Raw genomic sequence first — 21,677 nt, 5'->3', positions numbered from 1 at the left:
CAAACCATGGTTTTGCTCGTGTTTAGATTCAGGAGACAGCATATTCCTTCAGGAACCTTCAGAACCTCAGAAAATACAGTCATTTACAAGAGACCAGAGATTTAGTGTCAGCATGTGAAACTTTGCAGGAGGATCAGCAATAAAAGAACGATTCGAATTTTCAACACACTGCACTGTCTCTCAAACTTTCCTTTATGTATAATTCTCTTGACAGATTTTCACCTATTGCAATAATGCAGACAAATCAGTGAATTAAATGTAATTTGTTGTTACCTCCAGAATTTTATCAACTTCCATAAATGTTATAATCCAGGGGAAATTATTTTTTGATGCTGTGCCGTTTCACCCAGGACAAACTGTGCTTAAACCTTAGATCAGTGGCTCAGAAATGTATGTTAGGATAGTCTCTTCGGCAAACTCCAGACTCGGCTCTTACCTCAATTCCACCTATGGCTCTGCTAACCATGCCAAGCCTTCTCTATCTTCATGGAAAACTATCATGTCCTCCCAGATTTTTCTGTATGGATGATCTTTAGAAGTCTCAGGAACCTGAAGCTCTGGAGAGTGAATGGGTTAAATGGAAAGCCCTAGAAACCAGGGAACTTGGCTGCCCGTGTTACTTTCTAAAATTTCATGTGTGCATACTTCCAGAAGGACAATGGAGGGCTGGAGTTAAAACCAAACCAGTCAGCTGTAACATCATTACTGACCAGAACGAGAATCCCCTTGTTGAGCCGTTAAGCTTCGGCTTTGTCATCCCACCCGCATTCCTCTGGTGAACGCTGGCACACAACAGGTCGAGAAACAGAGCAGAAGAAACCAGCACAGAAGGCAGTCTCCCTTTTCATGCTTTAATCCCATACCCCGTGCTCCACTTTTGGAGGATGGTCTCCCCAGTCCTTGCCACTCCCACACAATCAGAGCAGGTGAGGTTCATAATTATTCAGCCTCACCTCCATGGAACCTTTACCAGGCAACAGAGATCCTTGGGCCATGAGAGTCTACTCCTTAGTCCTTAATTACATGAGAATGAAATCACGTAAGAAAAAGCAAACAACGCAAATACATGAAAGCCTTTACTCCTGGTAAATTCTTCAGGGTCCCAGGTTTCCCTGACATCAGAGAATGAGGCAGGGCGGATGGGGTGGGGTGTCAGGAGAACAGTCTGGATGGCCTTGGCCAGCAGCAACAGCTTTTGCTTAGTTTCCACAATTCGAGCTCAGATCTTCTCCAGCTCTCTTCATGTAAGTGAAGTGACCCCATCAATCAGGATTCTACCATCATGACAGTGCCTTTGTAAGCTGACACCACTTCCAAATCCCCTCACAAACTCATGGGAAGAGGGTCGGGTGGGCGGGCGTGTATATATGTGGAAATGTAAATGACTTCAACATGGTTTCAATTAGGCGTTACTGAATCCCTCAGCACCCAAATGCTACATCTCACAGATGTAGCACTAGGGACAAAACCGAGAGCCTGGCAGAACAGTAGGAGGGCTGGGCAGGGGCATTCTAAAAGGAAAAAACCCACAAGGAAAGAGGCTTCTGACTAGGCCCCCCTTTCAAGCTGCGTCTGGCACCTGGTGTCATTTTGACGATGGGGAAGGGAGCAGCCTGACAAGGTCCACATGAAGCCGCCTCGATGTTTTTGCCCGTCAACCACTACTCGCATCTCTCCCGAGAATCAAAGGAAAGTGCATGGTGAAGCAGTGTATCAGGGAGAGAGTTGTACAGTTAACCTGTGAAAGTGCAGCAGAGCCATCAGGATGTGGGTCTCCTGCCTTGAGTTCAGGGCTGTGTGCTTTAAGATCTGAGCCCAGGAAGGACAGAATCCTAAAGGCTGGTCCCTTACCAAACCTAAGGACCTGTCCTGGGCCACTTTAAACTTGAGGGCGTTAGGCGTCTTTAGGATAGTTAACAGCTTATTTGGGGGCAAATATAGTAAACACAACCTCTTAAGTCTTCTAATTCTCCTACTTCACACCTGTGAGGTCGAGGCAGGAGCACTCCAGTCACGGAGAGGCCTCAATTCAGGCGAACTTTGGAAAGAATATCTCCTCAAGGTGTAGAACATAGTTGAGAGGTTCTGCCCGGGTGGGGTGGGGGGGGGGGTGATCTAGTTGTGGGAAGAGGTTACTAACGCACATCTGGGCAGGTGAGGGAGACTCCCTAGAAAAGGTCTTCCCAGGCCGACAAGATGGCTTCTCCCAGACCACCCCTGGGAAAGAGTCGAAGGCAGGTGTCCGCACGTGGGGACCAGGCTAGGAGGTCTTTCCTGAGTGGGTCCTCTGGTGCCTGATTAAGTGGTAGCCTCTGCTGAAGCTCTTCCCGCAGGTCGGGCATGTGAACGGCTTCTCACCAGTGTGTGTTCTCTGATGCCTCACGAGGTGGTCTCTCCGACCGAAGCTCTTCCCACACTCGGTGCAGCGGCAGGGCCTCACTGAGGCGTGTCCCCTCAGGTGCTTGGCAAAGGCGGCACTGTGGTTGAAGCAGCGCCCACACTCGCTGCACAGATAGAGCTCCTCGGCCGCGTGCGTCTTCCGGTGGGCCAGGTACCGCCTGTGGTCACTGAAGTCCTCTCCACACTCTCCGCACAAGTAGGGTTTGCCTCCAAGGTGGATTCTTTGGTGTGTTGTGAGCACGGATTTCTGGCTGAAGCTTTTGCCACAAATAGTACAGAAGAAGGGTTTCTCTCCCGTATGTGTCCTCTGGTGCCTGACAAGGTCTGAAGTCCAGCGAAAGTGTTTTCCACAATCGTCACACCTATAGGGTTTCTCAACAGGTGGAGTTCTCTCAACCTGGACCAGAGGTGAGGTCTCATGCAGATTCTTCCGGTTTAGGGGATATTTATAAGGAGCGCTCATTTTGTGGACCTTTTGGTGCCTGGCGAGATGTGAGCTCCGTGTATAACTTTTCCCACACTCCATACATTTATAGGGTTTCTCTCCTGTGTGAGTTCTCAGGTGTCTAACAAGGTGGGAGTTACAAGTGAAACTTTTACCACATACAGTACAGTCATGATGTCTCCCTAACAGGGGGTGGACAGGCATAGTTTCCTGAAGATTCGTTAAACTATTAACTTGAGAAATATTTGTGCCAAATCTTCTTTCGTTAAGTCTGCCTGGATCACCCTCCAAGACTATTTCCCAATCTGGAGTCTGGTGAATTTCTGCATCTCCCAAGATAGACCTGTGTAGATCCTCCAAACTCAGATCTGCTTGCTCAGGACACTCCTCATCTTCACTCCTATCTCCTGTAGAAAGGGAGAGAGGAGAAAAGAGGAAATTATAGAGGTAATGATGCCTCACACACAATGGAGAGATTTTTTAACAGTTTTGGGAGGGCAAGACCGTAAAGAGAGAAACCCACGTTTCTTAAGTGTAGAGGTTGGGAAGAAGGAAATAACCAGTCAACTGAATGCCTGTCGTGTGCCAGGCACTTTCTTATACGCTCCCTCAGGCTGTCAACAGCCTTCGTGTGGACAAACATTATTATCCTCCTTTCACAAATATGGAGGTTGGGGATCAAGGGTTTACGTGAATGCTTAAAAAATGGTATAGCTGCAATTCCAAGAGTTCCCCTTTTTTGTCTGTCACCATTTTGCAGTACAGATCCCTCAAACCAATGATAGGCGTGAAGAGGGGAAAAGGATAGAAGAATTTGGCTTCAGAGGGAGAGAGTGCTGTCGGCTGACATGTTAGAAGAACCAGTGAGAGGGCTTCCCCAGAGGGACTGCCAGCTCGGGGGACAGATCCCCTTTGTCACTCCTCACCTGTGTAGGTGAAGCTCAGGATTTCTGGCTCTTGAGGCTCCTGCGCCTCTGGGATCTCTGGGATCAAAGGCTCTTCTTCTCCCATGTGGGAGATCTCGTCTAGTCTGGGGATTGGAAACGCTGCTCAAGAGAGGGAAAACAGGACATCACGATTGGTTCAACTGTTCCCCATGTCAAGAGCAGATCTTTTCTGTTTGGCAGATTGCAGAACAATCACATAGGCAGGTCAGTCCATCAAACCTCAGTCTCTTTAGCTGGAGCACCTCTGACGAGTACTGCCTATCTCTTGCCTTTCACCAGCAACTCAATAATCACACAGCCGTCAATGTTACCCTCTTTTCCCAGATTCAAGTAAGTAGATCGTCTCCAACCTTTATTGCTTGTTTCATAACTTATATGCTTACCTACTCACACTAAACTTAAACTCATACTAAAACTATAGTATTGCAGCTGTTTTCTTATTAGAGGTTTCCAACTACTTTCTAGGCATTTTCTCTTCCCTCTAACTTCGAAGGACACCATCTTCCTCGGCTGTCCTTCAGTGTCACTGGTGGGGTCGGCATAAGAGAAGTGTAGTACGTACAATCTAAGGTCTAAGACACCCTCAATTTCCAACAAGAAAAAGATCTCTGTGCTCAGAACACTCTAGAAACACTTGAAATTCCTTACACAAGGAGACCACAATTCCGCAGTCTTCTTCCAAGACATATTCCCCATAGAACTCTTTCTGTGTTGGATCCAGATCACTCCACTGGTCCTGGGAGAAGCATACAGCCACATCCTTGAAAGTTACCAATCCCTGAAACAACACAAAGATTCTACTAAAATGGCATGCTTTATGGAGCCTCATACTTTGTTCCTGGAATAAAGGTCATTGGTACAGGCAGAATCCATCCAGGAGACAAAGAAACTCAAATGCGACACTCGGTTCCCTTTCAGGACATCTGAGTTTCATCCTGTCGCTGCTTCCCAAGTTTCTGCTTTTGCAACTGGCCCGCTTCCTGCTCCCTCCAATCCCACTACTTTCCCTCAGCACTAGCCTATGTTCTTCTTTCTGAGGATATTGTTTAAAATACAAGAAAGGTCTTAGAAGTCACCATTCAACTCCCTATTTTACACGTTAGTGCACCTGCATTTCTGCAAAAATTCATCTTTTCCAGGAAGCTTTCCCTAACTGACCTTACCTAATCACACATCACTTACATAGTCTATACAGCATAAACAGGACTTTCTTCTTCAGCTAGACTACAATCTAAAAATAAGGATGGGGGGCTTCCCTGGTGGCGCAGTGGTTAAGAATCCGCCTGCCAATGCAGGGGACACGGGTTTGAGCCCCGGTCCAGGAAGATCCCACCTGCCACAGAGCAACTAAGCCCGTGCGCCACAATTACTAAGCCTGCACGCTAGAGCCCGCGAGCCACAACTACTGAAGCCCACGAGCCACAACTACTGAAGCCCGCGTGCCTAGAGCCCGTGCTCCACAACAAGAGAAGCCACCGCAATGAGAAGGCCCCGCACAGCAACGGAAGAGTAGCCCCCGCTCGCCGCAACTAGAGAAAGCCCACATGCAGCAACGAAGACCCAATGCAGCCAAAAAGAAATAAATTTATTTAAAAAAAATAAATAAATAAGGATGGGGACTTCCCTGGCGGTCCAGTGGTTAAGACTCCACACTCCCAATGTAGGGGGCATGGGTTCGATCCCTGGTCAGGGAACTAAGGTCCTGCATGCCACGCAGCGCGGCCAAAATAAACAAATAAATAAATCAAATAAAAATAAGGATGAATTCTATTCCTTTTTTCTCTAGCCACATAGCTTAGTTGTGGGGCTCTTGACCATGGTGAAGTCTTCATGAATGCCATGGCCTGACTGAATGCAGTCCCTGGAAGAGGATAGCACCCAAAATCAGAAATCGTTTTTGCAGGACAGTCAGTTATCCTTACAAATGACGATCAAGTTTATTCCTTAAAACCAAAAACAAACCCTCACTTGACAACTTCAAAGTTGTACTGGGGTGTTACCAAATAATCCCACTTTGTTAGTCCCTCTGCTTGGTGGCAAATCAAAAGGCTCTGGAGCCCGTAGATCCGACTGAGATGTTATAACTGATCTCATTAGCTGCAGTTCCTCCCCTTCCAGACACATGCAGAACTGAGAACTTAAACTGGTAAAGGAGAGTGGAAACTTGTGTCCCGTCTGACCTGTTCAGTGTATATGCCCAACGGTTCCTCAAATTCTCCATGGTATAGACAGAAACTAGGGTGCACCTGTGATAGAGCAGTAAGAAGGGCAACCATCTCTGGGTTTCCAGGGTTCCTCTCTTCAGGAAGGGCTGGGTCCTGGGGCACTGGAACCTCTAAGAAGAAAAGAAGGCAGAGATCAGCAGTGTGCAGGGCAGCCCTAAAACTGGCAAAGAGCTGAGCATCCCCCATGGTCTCTGGTGGGAAGGTGGGAGTCAAGACACAGGCCTAAGGGCGGCTTGAGTCATCCCAACGCCACCACCTGTAACACTACGGGAATGCCAGGAGAATAACCAACAAAAGTGCTATCCAAGGTAGCCCTGCTTACGGGTACTCTAGCTAGTACTGCCTCCTCTCAACACCCTGTACTCTGTGGCTTCCTCCCCTTATGATCTAGCCAGCCTCCTCGGTATGGGAGCAATATCCCCCTCCCCTCACTCTGCCACGATCCCCCCTTCCTGCTGAGGCTCCCACCGCTCTCCTGCAGGGGCTGGAACTCCAACTCCTGGCACAGGCTCTGCTCTTCTGGTGCCCCCAGATCTGGGCTCTGTGTGGTCTCCTCATGGGACTCCTCGGGGGTCAAGGTCTGTGCAGGATCCTGAAGCTCACTAGGTGACTCGGGCTCTGCTCCTGGATGCACTGTCTCCTCGGACAGGACTTCCTGGCCGTGAACATGGACAGTCACCTGGGAATAATTCCAACTTCCAGTCACCATGGAGTCAGGAGGAAAGTCTTGGTTGTCATCAGGGCTTATGTTAGGAGAAGCTGCCAACAGGAAAACTCCCAGAGGGACCCAGACGAGGAGGGGAAAGTCCAGTCCCACTGGGGCGTGCGAGGAGGAGCCGAGGTTATCCTCGCCAGGACAAGGGGGGACATTCAGATACTGCCCTGCTTTCTCATTTCCCTCAACCCTGCCTGTCACCAGGGCTATGAGGTCCCATCCTTCCCATCTTCGCCTACCCCACCTGCGGCTCGCCTTGCTGTGTGCTTCCCTGTCTGTCGTCCTGAAAGGGGGATCTGTCACTGAGGGGCTGAGAACCTCTGAGGAAGTCACGGAATTCTCCTCCCCAGGAAATGGAGGTTCAACATCCGAAGGGAAAACCAAAGCCGTATCACCTTGTGTGCTGAGGCCACAAAGATGGTCCCTAGGCAGGTGTTTCAAGAACCAGGAAGTCACACTCATACACACACAAACACACACACACTCCTCTGTCCCATGGAGCTTATGGATCTAGGTACAACCCAAGGGCAGAGCCAATTCAATTTATGGGGTAATTTACGTAAGCCCTACCCCTAAATCCATGCTCCCAGCAAATAGACCCCCTCCACATCACACAGATCAGGACTCCCCCTCCTCACCCACCGCCTTGGTCTCCTGGGTTGTTTCTGCAAACCCTCCACCAGCGTCACGGCCTCCTCGCCACTCTCTGGCCGCTGGCCCCGCACCCAGCTCTGCAGTTCTCCGGGCAGGACAGTAAGGAATTGTTCCAGCACAAGCAGCTCTAGGATCTGCTCCTTTGTCCTCCTCTCTGGCCTCAGCCACTGATGACACAGTTCTCGGAGTCGGATGAGAGCTTCCCGAGGGCTTGCTGCTTCCTGGTAGCGAAAGCGCCGGAAGTTCTGGTGCGACGTCTCAAGCACAGGGTCATCCCTCTGTAAGACAGACTCTGGCCTACAGGTGAAATCATCTTCCAATTTCACCATGAGAATCCCCTCTTCTTCCCAAAGATCCTGGTCCTCCGGTTCCAAGGCTGTAGCCATTGTCTGGCTCTGGGGTGGTCTCACACCATCGAGAGCTCACACAGTCGTTCCCCCCGTCTCAGCCTGGGCACCTCGAGGAGTTTCTCCCAAGGGACCTGGGTAGAGAAGTAAAGACAGACAACACTATGAGCGTGAAAGTATACACAGGAATAACAGTTCTGAGCTCAGTCATAATCCTGTACCCATAACACTCCCAAACTTAAATCCCCTTTCCCCTAATCTCCATAACATATGTTGTAAATAGATCTAGTTGGAATAGCATAAGCTATGCCTGAAGGTATGTTCTCCCACTCCTTTTCCTAGACAAGGTTCACACCCCATAGAAAAACAGAAAAACACTGCATTTCTGCATCATGAAATATGGGAACCTAAAAGGAAAATGGCTAGGAGAAAGGACAGTCATAACTGCCTGCTAAAAATGCGGTACTGACCACGATCTGTTTTACACACACACACACACACGCTGACATATATATTAGGATATATATTCTGAGAAGAGACACATTGACAGGGCTGAATTAGAGAAGGCTTTGTGGAGGTTCATTGCGAACTGAATCACACTCCGTATTCATTTATTCTGTAAACTGGGGACTCTCCGAGATTTGAGAGGATTGTATGCGATAACAGCAAAGAAAGCCACTTATACACAGTGGCTGGCACATAAGCACCCCCAAAAGCGATCCTCCTCCTAAGACATCTTTAACTGGAAGACCTACAGACCCTCAAAACTGAGTGCTCAAAACTAAATTCACGATTCCTACTCCCAAATCCACCCCTCTTCGTGTAATCCTCTTGGCTGAGATCATCACTTGTTAAGTAAACACTCAACGTTATCACCTTTGGATGCAACTTTGAATCTTACCCATTGCTTACAGCTCACTAAACCAATTGTACCTCTTAAGCCTCTAAATCTGTTTCCTCCTGATTTGGTTTGGGTCCCCATCTCTCGCCTGGACTACTGCCATAACTTCCTAACTGGGATCCCCGCAGTACTCAGCTATGAGCAAAACGCAACAGACTCAGCTGTGGAGCTTTTGTAAAACACAGCATCACACATCACTCTTCTGGATATTCTGAGTCAAGTCAACCTAGGGAACTGTATGTTTAGAAATGCTACATGTGGTTCTGATGTGCATCCTAGCTGAGAAACACTTAGTGCATGTAAGGTTAAGAGAGAGTCCTGGAGTCAGATTGCCAGGGTTTGAATCCTGGCTCTATTGTTTACTAGATATGGGGTCATGGTCAAGTTCTTATTCTCCTTATGCCTGTTTCCCCTTTACAGAATGGAGGTAAGGATGGAATCCATCTAATAGGGTTACTATGAGGAATACCTGTGAAGTGCCTAAAAGTGATGGGGCCCCAATGTTAACCATTATCTTTCTGAATAATAGTTCCAACTGCATCACTCAACATTTAAAAATGATTTCATACTGTTAGTAAGATCAGTTCCAAGATCCTTGGCATGGTACATGAAGCCCTTCACAACCAGCCTCAATTTATTTTTCAAGCCTCATATCCTCCCCTCTTCTCTGTATCACCTGCTATAATGAATGCATTGCTGACCTCCCTACAGTAGGGCGCCTTTCCAGGCCTCCAAGTCTGTAAAAGTCTGTTCCTTTTGTATGGAAAACTCCCACCACCAATGCTTCACGTGTGTTCCTACTTCTTCTCAACAGGTCCCCTCTTCTTCATTCCCAGGATTTACAGTTTCGGTCTTAATCAGTTCTCCTCTGGATTACTGCAGATGCCTCTAAATGTGAGCTATCTGTCTCCAGGTTTGTTACCTTCGTCACCATTCATCATATCACAAGAGTGACTGCTCTTGGCAAACCTGGTCCTGTCCCTTCCTTATTTAAGATCCTCAATCACTCCTGTCTTGGAAGTGAAATACAAACTTCTAAGTATTATGTATTAGGTTGACCTTCATCTTGGGTTTCTTTTTTTTTTTTTTAATATTTATTTTATTTACCTGGCCTCACCAGGTCTTAGTTGCAGCACACAGGATCTTTCAGTTGCAGCATGTGGGATCTAGTTCCCTGACCAGGGATCAAACCCGGGCCCCCTGCATTGGGAGCATGGAGTCTTAACCACTGGACCACCAGGGAAGCCCCTTCATCTTGTTATTCCTTTGCCTTCCTCTCCAATCCTTTCAAACACACACACACGTGCACATTGTGTGCATGTAAAGCACACAAAAGGTCTATGCTCTTTGGCTTCTGAACATGCCGTTCCTTCCAACTCTTTACCCTTCATTAGGTTAAACTTATTTATCTTTCAAGACGTAGATAGGTAAGGCTTCATGTCTCCTGAGATGCCTTCTTTGACCCCATTCTCCCTGCCCTTAGACCTGGTTAGAAATCACTTTGCTTCCCTAGCTATCTGGACACATCTGTATCTCAAAATCTGCCACATCACACAGTCATCGTTCATCTTTCCCCTGAAACCCCTTGAAGTAGGCGACTGTCCTTCAATCAATTTCCAATACCTATAACAAAGCACACAATAAATGCATCTAAATGAATAAGCCTCCACTTTGAAGTTTTCTTCCTACATTAACTGTAAGAATCAATCGTTTCCTCCATAAGTTTCTACTCTTTTTTATTCACCAAATCTTGTCAATCCTACCTTCTAAATCTTTCCAATTCATGCATCTCATCTCCACTGCCATTCCCCGAGTGAAGCCGTTATGACCCACTAAAAGGCGTTGATAGGACCTCTTAAAAAGTGACGATATCCTCGGCCCCTACGACTGCACTGGCACTTACATGTGGAACGAACCACTTGGTTCAGATTTTACCAGTGGACTTCCAGGTGCCACTGCCTCCAGACCACTCTCCACATGCAACCTGAGGGTTCTTCATTTTCTAATCTTTTTATGCTTCACTACAACTGCCTCAGGTCCACCTTCAAGGTCAACGATCCACTCTTAACAGCTGTAACATGCTGTCTAATGTGCTGTTGCCCATCAACCACCAAATTATTATTTAAATCTGTATCTCAAATCATTTTTCATTCAAGCTTATTTCATTTTTCCATTACCCGCAAACATTCACTACATAATCTCATGGTCTATAGTTCTGTAATTTACAGATCTTCCTGGGCTAATTTACCTTCTTACTACATCTGCTCTATCTCATGGTGGTTTGTTTTTGCAGGTGGTTTGTAATTTTTTTACGTTTTATGCCCATTTCCTTTGGGAGAGCCCTAGGTTATAAAAGTGAGCCCTTTGAATGAAATTTCCTTTGCTTCCATCCAAGTACTAGTGGTTTCAATATCTCAATTTCTCAGTCTTCCTGAATTATGCCGATAGGGTCTTACTTAGGCCTACCTAAGCCTGTGAGTGATTTCTGTCCCACCCAAGGCTATGGAGGCCTACAATTCCTTGCCCTTTTGCTTGATCAGTAGACAGATTTTCACGGAAGGAGTAGCTCTTCAAGGCTCCGGGCTGGCAGATACTCAACTCTATATCCCTCCCCCATCCCCACCAGTGCCCCATTTTCATATCTCCTTGTTGGAGTATAGGTATTAGAACCCCAAACTTTAGAAGTCCTTATTTTGGTTTGAAATCTCCTCGGGCTGTGGTGGAGTTAGACTGTGCTCACTCCTCCAGCTTTTATTTCTGGAACGTAGACATTTGCCTTTAGTTTGGGGGCAGGGAGGCAGGTGAGTGCAAGCATTTAAAAATGGGCAAGAGCCATATCCACATCAATACCACCTGCAGTGCTGCGGTAAGGTCTGAGTGGTGACCCTTCTAACATACAAAATCGGCCAATGGCTTCACACTGTCCACAGGGTAAAATCTAAACCCCTTACAATTTGATTCCCAAGGCCCTGCAAGACCTGGCCCCTGCCCACCTCTCTTCTCCAACGACTGCTACTGCATTGAAAGTTGCTGCTCAAATACACTGCTGTATCTCTTTTCTACGCCCTCACTAGGTGTTCCTGATGCTGTCGACTGCCTGAAATACCCTTTCTACCCCTTTTACTTGGTTAACTCTACTCATCCTTCAGATCTGCTTTCCCCAGATGCCTTCCCTGGTCCTCCCAGATTGTTTCCACAGGAACTTGGACCCTGTATCGCAGCACACACATATATCTACTTTTTGTGTGGTAAGAATTGTTCATCCTCCTGTTTAATTCACCAGACCATAAAGCTCCGGGGGCAGGGCCACACAGCACCCAGCTCAAGGCCTGTCACACAACAGGTTCTCAGGCAGAGACCACGGTAAGTCTTTTTAAGTCTTTCTCTGGAAGGACAGATCCAATATCTTATTAATTCTTATTCACTCATTTGTCCAGTTGTGTGCCAGACAAATGAATAAATAAGGGAAGAAAACACTTATTATTTGGATTGCGAGTAAAACAGAATACTCTTAGTGGTTCCTGAAGTGAGGAAAACACAACTCATCACAAGGACTCTTCAGGCTGCCTTGGGAGGATCCACATACAAGTCACACAAAGCTGTGCATTTGAAAAAAAAAAAAATCATTTTCCTTTGAAGATGTGAATCAACCTTAATATGCACAAAACCGGACATCAAGTAACTTAACACAAACACAACACTGATTATTTATCCAGACAAGCCCCCAACATCTGCAAGGCAGGAAAAGAAGATGGAATTGATGCTCAGGGTCTCTGGCTTAATGAAGGGATTTCTATTAACTTAAAAATGGGAGAACTTGCCCAGCGAAGCAGGCTAGGAACTCTCACTGTTTTCACGTAGCACAGTCCACGAGATGCCCTACTACAGATTCTATAAAGTATGCGCTGACAGAGGGTTCCTGCTCTTACAGGGCTTTGCTCGCCAAAGAAAAAAAGAATGTAACAGCATCACATAGAACCTGCTGCTTTAAAGTGCTCTTCAGAAATCACGGATTGAGATTTCCTTCGCTTGTTTTGTATTTACTTTGGCAGCCTCGGAAGATGAGATGGCGACAAAAGGTCAGCAACAGCGGAATGAGGGGCGGCAGAGTCGTCCTTGTTGGGGCAAGAGATGGGAAGGAAGAGAAGGCGGGCAGTGCTGTGAAAAGAGCACCAGATTAGGTATCCAAAGGTGTACGTTCCAGCCCACATCCCCACAAACCTGGAACCGCTCTAAGGGTTTCCTGAGACGAGGTACACAAGAGCCCTCGTAAAGGGTGAAGCCCTCTTCAGACAACAACTCTCCTCTCAGGGTTAGCTGAGACCTATGAGAGCTTGTGAACTAGAGCATGCTGTGCAAATGTCAGGTGTCAGTACTAGAGACAGAAAATGGGCTTTGCATTTTATTCCGCCATTTACGGGGTGGGTTACCCTGCAAGTCTGCCTTGCAATTCGTTGCCTTCTAACGCCTTCCCTCAGTGTCTGTCCTTGGAAGGGTTCCACAGTGACAGACAAAAACCCAACAACAGGATACTATAGAGAGACCGTGAGGCCAGGCCAGGAAGAGTGAAAGACCTGTTTCCAGAAGGCTCTAAAATAATGTCTGCACAGACGCTTCACAAGCCTCAGCCTGGGCTGGCCCCACCACCTAGCCTCTTCAGTGTTTCTAGGACGTCTGGGGCAGGACTGCGGAGGAGATGTGGGAAAGGCAAGACCTTTCTCCAGTCTGTGGTCCAGCTGTCTCTGTCCGTATCTGAGTGGGTCCCATGCCAGTTAAGGCCCTAACTCAACCCTAAAGACCAGAAAAGAAAACTGCACGCAGTGAAAAGATACCTGGGTTTCTATCTTAAAATGTTATTCCTACTTGGAGTGATCTTTCTGGACCCTAAATGACAAGGTCTGTAGTCTTACAGCATCTTCCTAAAGGAGAGATGGGATCTACTTACTGGCAAATAATTAATCTTCAGAAGAAAACAGTGATCAGAGAGGTTCGAATGATGATATTCAGCAGACATTTAAATTCTTTCCAGTCTCCCTTCTCCTCTTTGACTCTAACGCGGGCCCAGAGCCTGGAGATTTGAATCAATGATCGCTGGGACTAACCACACGCTTGCAACTGCTCCTCTCATTGCTCTAGAAAAAATAATCAGCTAATAAAAATTGTTAACTGCCCTTTTCTACTCCTGTAGTGTTCTTTAAAACTAAAGACTATCCACTGTGATCCTCCTACTGGAAAGATTCTTTCATTTTACTGTTACTTATCCTTATACAGACGTTTACCCATACTTTCCACGTAACGGTTAGGGGCTCTGGAGCCTTAGTCTGGATCCCTCCCCTCACCTATTAGCCAGGTGACACTCCCTAAGCCTCAGTCCAATCTCCAACATGTGGCAAATACTTCCTACATCATATGGTGGTCTTAAGGATCAATGAAGTAACACATTGAATCGCTCAGCACAGAGTTTGGTATATGGTAGATGCTCTATATATTCTGTTCTTTCCTTCAAATTGCTTTAAATCCTTTTGGGAAGAAGATTTACATGATAATCAAACAGTCCTTTATTTCATCATAATTCAAAACAAAATTTTTTTTAATGCACAGGGAAAATCTTGGTCTGTTTACTGTTACATCAAAAGTAAAATGTTAAGGGAGTTCCCTGGTGGTCCAGTGGTTAGGATTCGGCGCTTTCACTACTGTGGCCTTGGTTCAATCCCTGGTCGGGGAACTGGGATCCTGCAAGCTGCGTGGTGCAGACCCCCTAAAAAAAAGTAAAGTGTTAAACCAGGAGAGAATTCTTGCTTTGAAAGCACTTATAAGCTAAGATTAAACAAGATCCTTGGAACCAGATGGGATGAAAACTTAAAGATAGGTTTTCTTGCCTAAGACCAGAGTAGTGATACTTCTGTTTACCAATATCACAGTCCTGTCCCCTTCCTCTAACTGGGAAGAGGCAACCTGAGGCAAACCCAGTTAGTACAGGCATACCCCATTTCACTGCGATTCACCTTTATCACGCTTCATAGATAATGTGTTTTCTGTTTTGCTTTCTTTTACAGCTTAAAGGTTTGTGGCAACCCTGCAACAAGCAAGTCTATCAGTGCCATTTTTTCAACAGCATTTGCTCACTTGATGTAATCACATTTTGATAATTCTCACAATATTTCAAGCTTAATTATTACTATGTTTGTTATGGTGATCTGTGATTAGTGATCTTTGATGTTACTATTCTAATTGTTTTGGGGTGCCACAAACTGTGCCCATCTAAGATGGCAAACTTAATCAATAAATGTGTGCTTTCTGACTGCTCCACTGACCAGATGTTCCTCCGTCTCTCTGCCTCTTCTCGGGCCTCCCTATTCCCTGAGACATAACAATGTTGAAATTAAGACAATTAAAAACCCTACAAGGGCCATAAGTATTCAAGAGAAAGGAAGAATCGCATGTATCTTGCTGTAAATAAAAAACTAGAAATGATTAAGCTTGGTGAGGAGGGCATGTCGAAAGATGAGACAGGCTGAAAGCTAGGCCTCTTGCCCCAGGTGGACAAGGTGGAATGCAAAGGTAGGTTTCTTGAAGGAAATTGAAAGTGCTACTCCAGTGAATACACAAATGATAAGAAAGTGGGGAAAGTTTTAGTGGTTTAGATAGAAGCTCAAACCAGCCACAACAATCCTTTGAGCCAAAGCCTAATCCACAGCAAGGCCCTAACTCTCTTTAATTCTGTGAAGGCTGAGAGAGGTGAAGCAGCTGTAGAAGAAAAGTCTGAAGCTAACAGAGTTTGGTTCATGAGGTTTAAAGAAAGATGCCATCTCTGTAACAAAGTGCAAGATGAAGCAGCAAGCCCTGGTGCGGAAGCTGCAGCAAGTTATCCAGAGCTAGCTAATTCATGAAGGTGGCTAAAATAAACAACAGCCGTTCAATGCAGACAAAACAGTCTTCTACTAGAAGAAGATGCCATCTAGAACTTTCATAGCTAGAGAGAAGTCAGTGACTGGCTTCAAAGGACAGGCTGATTCTCTTGTTAGAAGCTAATGCAGCTGGTGACGTTACGTTGAAGCCAATGCTATTTACTATTCTGAAAATCCTAGGGCCCTCGAGAATTATGCTAAATCTACTCTGCCTATGCTCTATAAATGGAACAACAAAATCTGGATGACAGCACATCTGTTACAACATGGTTTGCTGAATACTTTAAGCCCACTGATGAGACCTGCTGCTCAGAAAAAAAAAATTTCTTTCAAAATATTACTGCTCATTGAACAAGGTACCTTGTCACCCAAGAGCTTTGATGGAGATGTACAATGAGATTAACGTTTTCATGCCTGTTCACACAACAGCCATTCTGTAGCCCATGGATCAAAGAGTGATTTCAACTTTCAAGTCTTATTATTTAAGAACTACATTTGGTAAGGCTAGAGCTGCCATAGACAGTGATTCCTCTGATGGATCTGGGCAAGGTAAACTGAAAACCTTCTGGAAAGGATTCACCATTCTAGATGCCATGAAGAATATTAGTGATTCATGGGAATAAGTCAAAACATCAACATTAACAGGAGTATGGAAGAAGCTGATTCCAACCCTCATGGATGACTTTGAGGGGTTCAAGACTTCAGTGAAGGAAGAAACTGCAGATGTGGTAGAAACAGCAAGAGAACTAGAGTAAGAAGTAGAGCCTGAAGATGGGACTGGGTTGCTACAATCTCATGATAAAAACTTCACAGATAAGGAGCTGCTTCTTATGGATGAGCAAAGAAAGTGGTTTCTTGAGACGGAATCTACTGGTGAAGACTGCTGAAATGACAACTGAGGATTTAGACTATTACATAAACTTAGTTGATAAATCAGCAGCAGGGTTGGACAGAACGGACTCAGTTTTGAAAGAAGTTCTACTGTGGGTACAACGCTATTAAACAGCACTGCGTGCCACAGAGAAACTCTTCATGAAAGGAAGAGTCAACTAATACCGCAAACTTCATTGCTGTCTTACTTTAAGAAATTTCCACAGTCACCCCAACCTTTAGCAACCACCACCCTTCAGTCAGCAGCCATCAACATCAAGGCTAGACCCTCCACCAGCTAAAAGATTATGATTCACTGAAGACTCAGATGAGGGTTTGCATTTTTTAGCAACAAGTATTTTTAAATTATATACATTTTATTTTTAAGACACAATGCTATTGCTTAATCAATCGACTCCAGTACAGTGTAAAGAGAACTTTACAGTACAGTGTAAACAATTTTTTGGAAAACCAAAAAATTCCTGTTTTTATTGCGATATTTCCTTTATTGCAGCAGTCTGGAGCTGAACCCGCAATATCTCCGAGGTCTGCCCATATACCCAAGAGGTCCTCTGAAAACCTAACCCAAAAGGCAGAGGAAATGAAAGGGAATACCTTCACTGACTCTTTGCCTTCTAACACATCATGATCAGTGTGCTTCAAACCATGTTTAAAAACTATTTAAGATATTCTTGCCATTTAAATTTTTTCTTCGTTAGAGTCAACATAGATTTAGTTAAGATTCTATTCAGTGATTCTTCACTAGATTTGAGTAGCAACGGGAGAAGTAGCTCAAAGGTTATTATAAGGTGTAAAAAAGAGGAAGACAGGAAGAAATAAAAGGAGAGGCCAAATAAGTAGTGGGTGGTACAGGGAGTCAGAGGAGGCTAAGACATAAATATCTTCTGTCACTAAATTTTATAGACTTTGCAGTTAGGATCAAGGTATAAAAATGTAATTGAGAGTAAATATAAACATGAAAAATTTAAATAAAGCTATAAAAATCATAACAATTCACTTTATTTTCAATTAAAACGTTTCCTACAGGTACGTACACAGGCCCAGGAGGCAGTGCTGGATCGCTGTTGATAGTTCTCCCTTCAGAGGTGGATGAGCTGTGTTCCACCTCCTAGAGGTGTGTCATCTGGGACAAGTCACATCAAATCATCTTGAAAATGGAGATGATTTTCTACCTAAAGGCAGAGAGCTGGATCATTTTTTGAGAAACTATCCAGCTTTTTGATGGTAATAGAGGGGCTTTGAGGGGTACAAGGATATGTGGCCTCTTTATTGAGTACCTGGGCCATGATGTATTAGCCTGAAGATGGTGAGAGGAATTTACTCAAGAGTTGAGAAGGGCTAGAGGCCAAATACAGGTTCTGAGACCAGAATTAAATATCCTGCCACCATGATCATATTGGGTAACCTCCAACATGAAACTAGGCTTTTTAAACTTACAGGTTTTTACCCAGGGGTGGTTAATGGCCTGAATAAAGCAGGCCAATCTACATGCCTCAGTTTAAAACAGAATGTCACAAACTAATCTGAAGTAGGAAAAGGGTGCTCACCAAACCTGACACCCACCCTGATGAGGGCAGCAGCTTTTATCTGGAAGCCAGAGTTAAACTAGCCAAATACACTTAATCCATTACAGTGAACACGGTCAATGCCGATCACACAGAGGAAACATTACTTAATGAAAGGAAAAAAAAGGATATTTTATAAATATAGCTTGACCTGAGGTATAAATGTGGATAATTCAGAAGTTACTTCAAAAGTCATTCACTATGTTTTTAGTTTTTAATTAATATTCTCTGTCAAGATACTCCCTGCCCTGTATCTAGATGACTTCCTTCTGGCTTTGCCCAAGGCTCCCTTGCGTATGATGAGATGAAGGACGACGGGATCCATGCCTGCTGGACCACAGGAATCTGAGGGGTATCAGGTTTCCACTGCAGAGTAAGTCATGGTCCAAAGTAGATGCCATTCTTGCTCTGGGCCACTGTTTAGTGTCTTTTGTCTCCCACTGTGAGCCCTGTCCCTGAAAGCAAGGACCTCCTTATATATTTTTGTATTCCCTGTTCCTAACACTTCGTCAAACACCTGGTTAAAAAGATGCTCGATAAATGTGTGTTGCATTTATTTAAGCTGTTGATTTCTCTTCCCCCAACTTGAATACAGACACTGAAATTCAGAATCAGTGGGTGCCAGGGCTTCTGGGGACAGTTACAGGAATTTGGCATTAGCATTTACTCCAATCCCCTGAGGGAATCAGGTGGCACAGCCATACACTACTTTACTATGTTACACAGGATTAGTGGAGGAAAACTTCTCCAAAATAAGAAGGCAGGGGATGGAGTTCATTCATCCCAGAAGTATCTACTGAGCATCAATTGTGTGTCCCACACAAGTCAAGGTGCTGGGCAAAGAAAGATGAAAAAAGCACAGGCCCTGACCTTAAAGAATTTAACATGTAGTTAAAAAATAGCCGGGACTTTGGCATAGTAGGAACTCACAGCAAAAGCCTAGAATATGGGCATAAGCGATATCATAAAAATAGAAGCTCCTATCAAGAGAATTAAGAAAATCAAGGGAAAAAACTCACCAGTATTTCAGCTTCAATTCAGCTTAAGAAAATGTAGCACTTCGAGTTTCTTTGAAGTACACTTTCTTAGTTTTACAAATCAAAGAACTCAGACCTAAGTGGTTAAATTACCCACACAAGATCATCGTACTAGTTTCAAGCACAGAAGTACTCACACACAGGTCTTTTGATTGTCCAAACCACTGCAATGTTTGTGTGAAGAAGTCTGGCCAAAGGCAGCGGTTCTCAACGTGGGGAAGCCCAGACCAGCGCACCAGCACCAGAGAACGTGTTACAAATGCAAATGATCAAGCCCCAGCTCTGACCTATAATCAGTAACTCTGGGGGTGGCCCCAGTAATCTGTATTTCACAAGCCCTTCAGGGGTTTAAGATGCTTGGTAAGTCTGAGGACCAGTACCTAAGGCAAAGGAGAAAAATCTGAGGTTCGAGCAGAAGGGATCCAACTTTTCCAGTGCTGGCCAAATTTAAAGGAGGAAAGGAGTCTAGGACTGCTATATGTGTTTTACGTCCGTGACCAATTAGCTGGAAAAAAAATGTTGTAAACCTGTAACTTACCTCATCTGCATAGTTTATAATGCCCAAGAGTCCCTCACTTCGTAGTAAACCTTGCTGTGCCCTTGAAATGACTGTCTACTGCAATATGGTATACAGAAAGAGTGCAAAACGGGTACAGCTGGAGGAGAGAGGGGACAAGATTATGAATCCCAGGTGCTTAGCCCTAGGAGAAAAAAATTTCTTTCCTCCCTCCAAGCCTGCCCACCCTCTTAGGCTAGATAGTAATAGCAGAAAGCTACCCAAGACAAATGGCTACAAACCCTAACTGTTCCGCTGTCATACATTTCCCAGCAACAAGCCTCCCATGGCTGTCCCACAACCTTTCTGAAGTGGCTTTCTGGATCAAGGGCCATGGGGCAGCTTGGAAGAGAAGTTGGAGGGATGAGGGACTCCACTAGCTTTCCTTGTGGCTTCTGAGTGAGGCTGCCCTGGGTGTCACCTGCAGAATGTGGACAGAGAGAAAAAGCAACAGTTCTAAGCCTAGCCTCTAAGTAGAGCCTGGATGTGGCCCTGCTCCCCAGGACCAAGGCAGACAGGGTTATCAAGGCGCCTAGAAGACAAGAACATCAAGGGCCAGAAAAATAAAAATCAGGCTGGCACCTTTCTGAAAAACTAACATACAAACTAACAAACTTTTCGCGAAACCAGGTAAGAAGCAGGCCCCATATACTCCCGCTGAGGGTAGCGGTGGTGTCGAGAAAAGTGCCAAAACTGGCTGTTAGGGGTGGGGGAGGGAAGTTGCAAGTGGAGACTGCAGTCATTGGCTTGAGAGGAAGCTCGGGTCCGTCACGGTGCAGCTGAAAAGCCACAGGCCAGGTGGTCTCCAAGGCCTAGCACGATCACGGGCGATAAAATCACGGGCGATAAAATCACGGGTGAGGGTATCTGCGTGTGTTGCGGCGTAGTTAGTGGTGGCAAGTGATGGGGCTCGCCTGGGCAGGGAGCCTTCGGGGCGATTCTCGAGACAGCTGAGAGGCGGGGTAAAAAACTGCGGGAAATGAAGGGGCCTCGACCACTCCTCCCACGGTGCCGGGGGGCCAGCTGGCACGGAAGCAATGGCAGGGCGGTACGAACTAACTGCGTTTCTGCAGGCCTCAAGAGGGGGCGGAGGGCGGTGGCTGCAAAGAAAGAAGCCTGGAGCGCGTTCCACGTATCCGAAGGTTCTAGCTTCGGCCGCCAGGAAACACGGGGACCACTACGCCTCAGCCCCCTCAACATACTGCCGCCAACCCCTTCCACAGGACAGTACGATTTCCCCAGGCTCTAGGGGGGCGGGGTCTCCGACCCCTCCCCCTCCTCCCCGCTCAGCCCCGCTCAGCCTGCTTCGGCCCGGCCCGGCCCGGCCCAGCCCCCAGCACTCACGGCTCCGACAGCTCCGGCGGCTCCTCCCCTGCCCCGGCTTCTCCCCAACCCACTCCCGGCCCTAGCAGCGCCGCCAGATCCGAGCCGCGCGGGGCCTGGCGGGTCGGAACACGTGGGGCCTTTGCGCCCGGAACCGGAAGCTGCCCTTCGCCCCGCCTCTTCGCCGCGCTGGGGCCTTTCTAGGCTCTTGGGAGGTTTGCTTGTTTCTCTGTGCCCCTAGCTCGTGGAGTTGCCGTATTCCCAGGGGAAGCGGGTGGGGGTGGGGGGGGTGGGGCCTCAGCTTCCGCCCGCTAGCCCGCCCCTCTCTGCATGGGTGGGGGGGCCCTCGATTAACACACGTACCTTCTGCAGGGGGGGCTCCGTTCTGTTTTGGGTATTTGTTTTAATTTTGATGCCTATATCTTGACTTGTTTTTCTTGATTTTTTTTTTCCTTTGCATTGTCGGCGAAGCATGGTAGAAAAGAGCAGTTGTGGGTTTGAATACCGGCTCTTGTAGTCGCCGTCAGTTGTAGGGGTTCCGACAAATTCACACCTGAACCTCAGTGTCCATCTTCTGAAATGGGCGTAGTAATACCGTTACTCTGCAGGCTAAATGGTACATTGCATGTGAACTGATTGGAGCTTAGTAGAAGCTTAGTAAGAGAATAGTTATGGCATCATGGTTCTCCTGTATTTTCCTTGGGCATTTCTTTGTGTTTCTTTACTTTGAGACTATCTTCCCTGATCTCATTTGTTCATTTTT

At 46.2% G+C, this 21,677-nt stretch overlaps 1 protein-coding gene across 12 annotated transcripts; it reads right to left on the bottom strand.

Annotated features, from left to right (window-relative positions):
* Positions 1 to 645: 645 nt before the first annotated feature.
* On the bottom strand, positions 646 to 21,077 carry ZNF202 (zinc finger protein 202). Of its 12 annotated transcripts, none has more exons than XM_032641072.1 (11): positions 20,936 to 21,044; positions 19,018 to 20,012; positions 17,468 to 17,605; positions 13,580 to 14,392; positions 12,679 to 12,792; positions 7,371 to 7,867; positions 6,486 to 6,696; positions 5,973 to 6,127; positions 4,441 to 4,570; positions 3,772 to 3,891; positions 646 to 3,252 (listed from the first exon to the last, which is right to left on the bottom strand). In XM_032641072.1, the coding sequence occupies exons 6-11, from the start codon at positions 7,770 to 7,772 to the stop codon at positions 2,261 to 2,263; spliced, it is 2,010 nt and encodes a 669-aa protein (XP_032496963.1). In that variant the 5' UTR covers positions 7,773 to 7,867; positions 12,679 to 12,792; positions 13,580 to 14,392; positions 17,468 to 17,605; positions 19,018 to 20,012; positions 20,936 to 21,044; the 3' UTR covers positions 646 to 2,260. The 12 variants fall into 12 exon arrangements, with proteins under 12 accessions (XP_032496963.1, XP_032496964.1, XP_032496967.1 ...); XM_032641073.1 differs by having other exon boundaries at positions 19,173 to 20,012; XM_032641076.1 differs by having other exon boundaries at positions 19,574 to 20,012.
* Positions 21,078 to 21,677: the final 600 nt, after the last annotated feature.

This window comes from Phocoena sinus, chromosome 8, assembly GCF_008692025.1.
Source record: "Phocoena sinus isolate mPhoSin1 chromosome 8, mPhoSin1.pri, whole genome shotgun sequence".
Taxonomy (NCBI): Eukaryota; Metazoa; Chordata; class Mammalia; order Artiodactyla; family Phocoenidae; genus Phocoena; species Phocoena sinus.
The sequence above is the reverse complement of the archived record's forward strand: the minus strand, read 5'-3'. Positions and strand labels throughout refer to the sequence as shown.

What these genes read in the sequence shown, in the direction of transcription:
- ZNF202 (XM_032641069.1), bottom strand. Translation starts at nt 7,772, where the DNA reads ATGGCTACAGCCTTGGAACCGGAGGACCAGGATCTTTGGGAAGAAGAG. An exon ending in CGGAATTGTGGTCTCCTTGT is followed by an intron (nt 3,892 to 4,440) that starts GTAAGGAATTTC and finishes TCTCTTGAGCAG; the next exon opens with CGTTTCCAATCCCCAGACTA. An exon ending in CCTGAGCTTCACCTACACAG is followed by an intron (nt 3,253 to 3,771) that starts GTGAGGAGTGAC and finishes CCCTTTCTACAG; the next exon opens with GAGATAGGAGTGAAGATGAG.